Source organism: Tenrec ecaudatus, chromosome 12, assembly GCF_050624435.1.
Source record: "Tenrec ecaudatus isolate mTenEca1 chromosome 12, mTenEca1.hap1, whole genome shotgun sequence".
Classification (NCBI taxonomy): domain Eukaryota; kingdom Metazoa; phylum Chordata; class Mammalia; order Afrosoricida; family Tenrecidae; genus Tenrec; species Tenrec ecaudatus.
In genome coordinates, this window is record NC_134541.1 from 137,498,112 (window position 1) to 137,504,982 (window position 6,871).

At 52.7% G+C, this 6,871-nt stretch overlaps 1 protein-coding gene across 1 annotated transcript in view; it reads right to left on the reverse strand.

Annotated features, from left to right (window-relative positions):
• Window positions 1-4,430, reverse strand: part of LOC142462821 (radial spoke head 10 homolog B-like) — a 33,846-nt gene extending 29,416 nt beyond the window's left edge. The window contains exons 1-2 of the mRNA XM_075565059.1: window positions 4,337-4,430; window positions 1,092-1,425 (exon numbers count right to left, since the gene is read on the reverse strand). Of these exons, the coding sequence (XP_075421174.1) occupies window positions 1,092-1,351 (260 nt within the window). The 5' untranslated portion in view covers window positions 1,352-1,425; window positions 4,337-4,430. The remainder of the gene's footprint in view (window positions 1-1,091; window positions 1,426-4,336) is intronic.
• Between the last annotated feature and the right edge of the window lie 2,441 nt (window positions 4,431-6,871).

Genomic DNA, 6,871 nt, shown 5'->3' on the forward strand with positions numbered 1-6,871 from the left:
GGGTTTCCAAGGCTGTGACTCCTTAGGGCAGCAGTTCTCAACCTTCCTCGTGCCGTGACCCTGTCATCACACTCTTCCTCATGTCGTGGTGACCCCTCCAACCATAAAATTATTTTCGTTGCTGCCTCCTGACTGTGAGTTCCCTACTGTTACGAATTGTCATGTAAATATCTGATAGGTTGTATTTCCAATGTTACAAAGTGAACATAATTTAAGCAGTGATGAATCACAAAAAACAGTATGTAATGCTATGTTGTGACATATTTATTTCTAATGACAAATTAAATTTTGTCTTGAAGCATGGTGTGCTGGTAACAGTCTTCAAGTAGGGTACTTGAATGTGGGTGTATCTGCAAGTTGGTGGACCTGTCTGGAGATGGATAGAGAAGTGGTGTCTTGGTTCCTAAGACCATTGGAAATACCTGTCTTAGGTGACCCCTGTGAAAGGGTCATTCAACCCCCAAAGGGGTCTTGACCCACAGGTGGAGAATCACTGCTTTACGGCATAGAAAGCTTCATCTTGTTCCCTGAGGGGCGGGGTGGTTTAGAACTGCTGACATTTCATGGTGCTAGGCTATCACCAGCAACTACCCTGAAAAGGATCCCATTTGGTAGTCCTGGAGAGAGGGAGAATAAAGTGGGAAATGACTCAAAATCATGAGAGAGACCAGCTTCACTGGTCAGTGACTGGTGGGACCCCCGAGACTATGGTCCTGAGTCACCCATCAGCTTTCAGACGGAACGCAGCCCTGGGTTAGAACAGTCCACCATTCCAGATGCCAGGCTCCAAGGACAGAAGTCAGAGGGCGAGGGGGGGAGGAGGAACACAGACAGGGGGCACAGGGAGGGTGTGGGATGGGCGATGTTGCTTAGAAATAAAACAATTTTTAAAAGGCTGACTCAGAAGATCAACGCTGTGGCCATCACAGTCAGTTCCGACCCTGAGCTGCCCGGTGCGGCTTAGCAGAATGACCTAGCGGGTTCTGTGGCCCTTCTCTCTACAGAGCTGCTGGTAGGCTCAAACCACTGACCTCTGGGTAGACGGCCAAGCACTAGCCCACTGGGCCCCCGAGCCCACCCACAGACAGCACCTTTCCACGATGAGTTTGGTCAGAACGGGCTCTTCGTAGTGCAAGGTGTCTTCCTTCGGGATCTCATCGATGGATTCCACCTGGACCTCTATTTCACTGGGCTGTTTTTCCACGATTGGGATCGGGGTCCTAATGGGGGAGGCGTCCTGCCGGCCGGTGTTGCCATCTTGTTTGGGAAACTCTGGGTAGTCGCTGAGGGAGGAGGGCGAGCGGGCAGACTTATCACCTTTCTTATCGGCCTTTTTCTTGTCTTTCACCATCGCCGTCCGGAGCTGCAGGCTTCCTGTGGTTCCAGTGGGCACGAGCCCTGGGTTTCAACGCCACCAAGTTTTCTCTGGAAAGATGAAAAAGATTTCCTAAAGGCTTAAGGGTCTCGCCTATTAAATCTCTAGTGTCACGCCACCACGCCACCATCATGCTCCTCCCCAAACCTGAAAGACATTCCTCCTCTCATCAGTTCGTACACGTTCCATTTCCATACTGCTCAGGTTCTTCCTAATTTTTATCTTCCCTGTCCATGCCCGTCCTGTGCAGCCACCATCTGTCTGCCTGCCGGGATGCTGAACAGGTCTCAGCAGAGTCCCCAGACTGAGCTAAGATGAAGTAGAAGAAAGGCCTGGGGATCTGCTTCCAAACATCAGCCAATGAAAACCCAAATGGATTACAATGGTGGGATTCACAACTGACCATGGGGGTGGTGCAGCAAGGGCAGCCCTTTATTATTTATGTTTGTCGAGGGTAGCCACGAGCCAGGGGGTTAACAGTTCAAACTTAGTGCTATGGAAAAAACAAACTGAAAAAAGACTATTTCTTTCAAAATTGCGCTACAGAAAGAAGGCAATGCTAGGGTTGGAAAATGGCTACTGGGCGCTAAGGTTCTGTCTGTACCTGTCGCTGCTGAGTTGACTCTGACTCACAGCTGCCCCAGGTGTGGCAGAGTGGGGCTGTGTCACAGTGTTTTCTTGGCAATAATCATTACACATAAGCAGATCACCAGGTTTTTTATCAGTGCTGCTACTGGGCAGATTCCAACTGAGGACGACGCACCCCCAGGGATTTTCCCAAAGGTCCTGTGGACTGCCAATCCATCCCTTCAGAGCCCTCCTGTGACCAGGCCAGCAAAGTGAAGTTCAGGCATTCTTCCACTTACTGGCCTATGTCCTTGAGCAAGCTCCTTAATCTCCTTCTAACCCAGATATCAAATGGGCATAGTCATAGCACCTTGTCAGCATGCAAGGTTTGTACGAGCGATACACAGAAAATCCTGATGTACAGGACAGGAGGCATGGCCAGTGCTATGTCATGTCCTTGATTTTGAACTCAAGGTCACTGACTGCCCACCCTCTAATACACTACTAGACCTTACTGAATACTTCCTATATGTCACACAAGAAACAGTGTGCTAGCCCTTTAAGGTTCAACTGTTGGTCTCTTCTCATATAAATCAAGGAAGAGTGAAGAAAATTAAAAGTGCAGAGAAACAAGTGATCCAAGGGATTAAGAGACCACACCATCAGCCTCCATGACTCTGAGACCAGAAGAACTAGATGGTGCCCAACCACCAGCACTCATACTCTGAAGAGGATCGTATTACAGGGAGAAAATGTGGAATAAAACTCAAATGGCATGCAAAAAGACCGGGCTTACTAGTCTGAAAGAGACTGGTGGAACCCCCTTAGCTACAGGCCTGGAAATGAACTCACCTGTCTCCATTTTCAGCCCAACTACAGGTCCCTAAGGAGAAGCCACCCTGGGAGGTCTGTACTCCGTAGACTCACCCCCCATTTGAGATCAGATGAGTAGCATCTGCCCCAGGATCAAGTTCAGAGGAAAGCAGGACTATTGACACTGGGAGCCCAGGGAGAAGTGGGAGGTGCTGGTCTATCGTGGGGTTGGCAACCGGTGACACGGAGTTACAAAGAAAAAGCCATTCACAATCCCGCCACTATTAAAATTTTAATCATGTAGCTGTATACATGGGTATTTTTATAATAATGGACCATACAATAGCAACTTTCATAATTTGATTTTTCAGTTTAACAATACATTGTGGGTAACTTTATATGTCAATAAATTAATCTACATACATTTTTAAATGTGTGTGAGTTATTGAACGGAAAGCTGATTTGCTCTGTAAAGTTTTACCCAAATCACCAAAAGGTTTTAAAGAAAGGAAGTAGCTAGCAATCTTCCCCACTGTCCATGCTGCTGGACATCCAGGCAAGGTGCAGCCCATCACCTGCTGGCCCAGTGGCAGTCCTGGGTGGGGCAGCACCGCCCTGTCCAGCTGTCCCTATCTGCAGGGCTGCCCCAGCAATGAGTTCATCAGGTCTTCACTTTGTGCCATGGCAGCTGCAGGGAAAGCAGGGACAGTGTCTCCTGGCGGGAGCCCTGCTGGGTGTGTGTCTGGCCCTTCTCTCTGGATGAATGAGACCCCACTGTCACAAGGACTCTGGCGGTTAGAAGCAGCCCCGGGTCATTTTCTATTAGGCCGAACAAATGAGCTCCCGCACCTGTTGCTAATGAAGATCCAGGAAGGCAGTCCTTGGATGGGCTAGAACTAGTCCTTGGGTAGATGAGAACGCACAGTAACTGAAGCCCAAATCCCCAGAACTGGACCAGTAGACACCATCATGATACATGGAGAAAAGACTGACATTGCCAAGGGCCTCCTTTTACTCAGATCTACAATCCAGAGCACAGCAACCCTTGTGAGGAGGGAGCAGGCCGGGCAGTGTTCCTTCTGCAGTACATTGAGTCGCTATGGGTCCCGGAAGCACCTGTCCAGGAATCCCAGGACATACCATAATGGGCAAATGGGCTGCATAAAACTTCCCAAGCAGAGCTGTCCCTCTGAGGACTAGTGTGGGCCTGACCCCAGAAATGGTATTTTCAACAGTCTCCTACACTTCAGACAGTGGCAGACAGGAGAAGAATCTATGCATTTGAATGGGGGTGAAGAACATTTTAAGTGGGGCAGCTCTTGGAGAAAGTGCAGCCGAGAATGCTCCTTAGAAACGAGGAAGGTGAGAGGATGTCTTATCAGGTACTGCGGACAGAAGCCAGTCCCTGGAGAAGGGCATCCCGCTTGGCAGAGCGGGCAGTGAACAAGAGGAAGCCCTGCCCTGAGGACTGACACCCACCGGGGGCAACAATGGGCTCTGATACCGATACCGCAGCGGTGAGGCCGGAGCGGGACCCGGCACTATTAAGGTTCGGAACGGACTCCACAGCACCTCCCTCACCTGTCATGCACCCCTGCAGCTCCAGGGTCTGGGGAGCGGAGATGGTTTCGGACCAGGACTCACGGGAACTGTTCAAAGGGCTCACCAAGTTCCGGCCCCAGCGGTTTAGGAAGCTGCCAGCGTCCGGTCTCCAGGCAACTAGGGCCCCGCCGCTGCCCCGCCTATGCCCTGGCCTTAAAGGGGCCGTTGCCCTCAAGCGCGCTCCCGTCCCCAATCCTTCCTCTTAAAGGCCGCTGCCACCCCGCCGCTCACCGCGCGCCCAGCGCTCTTAAAGGAGCCGCACCCGCTCCACTCACCCTGTATTCCTAAGGGGACCGCCACCACACACCCACTTCCACGGGCTACAACCCAGCTGCCCCGCTGCTCCTGAAACCCGCGCGGCTGAGCGGAAAGGTCGGCGACCAGACCCACAAGCCTGAGTCTCCAAAACTGCCCATGGGGCAGTTCTGCCTGGTCACCTAGGGTTACTATGTGGCATTTTGTTTGGGTTGCTGGGCAACCCTTCCTTGTCCGGGGCCACCAAACTCAACCCCACCGCCAGATCCCAACTCCTAGTGACCCACGTTCATATGACGTTTTCCTAGGCTGTGAATCTTCACGTTTCGTCTTTGGAGTAGCTGGTTAATTTACCCAAGTATTCAGCTAACAGCCCACCACCACCAGGGCTGCTTTGCTCTTGGCTCCTCTACAAATCCAGCCCTCTGCCCTGGCCCCAAAGGTGCAGTGGACAGGCTGGGTTCCCCACTTGCCCCCCGGGGAGAGGCGGGGCAGGGAAAGCTGGGTAGCTCCTAGGCCTTGATGTACCAGGGGGCAGCGGTGATTCACAAACACACTTTCCACGCTGCTCTAAGAAATTATCCCAAACTTGGCAGCCTCAGCCCGACACGGTCATTACCTGGCGGCACCGTGTGGCCTCTCCCGGGCTGGCTCCCCTGGCCCATCATCTGTTCCGTTCCGCAGGGTCCTCTTCCCTCTGCACAGCCCCTGGGCCCAGCAGGGAAAGGTCTCCATGCTTAAGAAGTGTGCTTAGATAGGCCCCACCTGGGTCATCCATCATCCACAACAGCTGGTTCCAGAGCCTCCACTCAGTCACACGCCCAGAGGCCCTTTGCCAGGGCAGGCAAAACCCACAGGCTTGGGGACTAGGAGGCGTCCGCCTGGGAAGGCTGTGTCCAGGAGGCTGGGCCACAATTCTCAGGGGGTGGCAGCAAGGTGAGCATGGGATTCTCCCGCCAGGAGATCAGATAGCATGTTCACCTCCACAAGATCTGCTGAGACCTTTTCCTCGGGGTGTGGCCTGCTTGAGACACGCCCAGAGCACATCTCATCTGGCAAAGCTGGTACCACCTGTGACCTCCGGTTCTTTGGACCAGTGGCTCTCGTACCAGCTCAGCTGGGGTTCATCAACTCGTTCTGCTGAGTCAGAAGCCTCCAGTCTGATGTCTGAACCACAGCTTGGGACCTGCCAGCCCTTCAACTTCATGAGTCAGTTCCTTGCGCACCTGTGGAAGGGCCCTGACTTTGCTTCTCTAGAGAAGTCAACCTAAGACACCACCTGTGGAAAGCCTTATTTGGCCTGTGCCCTTTTGTCAGTTAAAGGGGAGCCTGCAGCTGACTAGACAGCACTGAGCAGAGACAGCGACGGCAGTAATAATCACATGGAAGAAACCCACCTTTGGGGAAGGAGACCTCTTCCCAGAAGACCCATGGCCTCGGGTGGGGTGGGGGCAGGGGGCCCACTGGATACCTCCCCTCCCTTATCCCCACTCCCCCAACTGTTTGGAAAGCACAGACAGCCCTTGTCCATCCCTGGCAGAGCTCAAACAGACCAAAAAACCCCAGGGATGCCATGTCTGGTGCCACCTAAGGCCAATAATTAGAACAGCACTTCACAGGTCACACAAGGAGCCTGGTGGCTACTAAACCATCAGGCCCTCAGAGAGGTCAAAAGGTGGATGGTTTGAACCCATAATCTACCAGTGGTTCTGCGGCAGAAAGACCTGGCAATGTGCCTCTGCAAAGGTGACGGTCTGTGGAGCCCTAGGGGAAGTTCTGTCACACGAATCACCCAGTTGGAACTGATGGCACAGAGCCCACAACAGCAGCAAGCTATGCAGAGGAAGCACTGTCACCGCACAAACGGCACAGAGAATTCAGTCTTACTCTCCCTGCCTGGCCCGGGGCTTTGCTGCCCTGGCTGAGCGACAGGTGGCTAAGAGGTGCTAATCCTGGTGGCGTAGTGGGTTACACCCTGGGCTGATAACCACAAGGTCAGCAGTTTGAAACCACTAGCTGCTGCACAGGAGAAAGGTGAGGATCCCCAGGGGCAGTTCTTCCTTGTCCCATAGGCGTGCTGTGTATCAGGTTGGCCTCGGTGGCACTGAGGGCAGTTTGGAGTGGGGCTGGCTTCATTTTCTTCTCGTGGGCACAGCAGCCCCCATGCTTTCTCGATCAACACTTTCACAAGCATCACACTTAGCATTAGCAGGGATGAGGGCCGCAAAGACCAGAACTATTTCACAAAATTAGACCAAG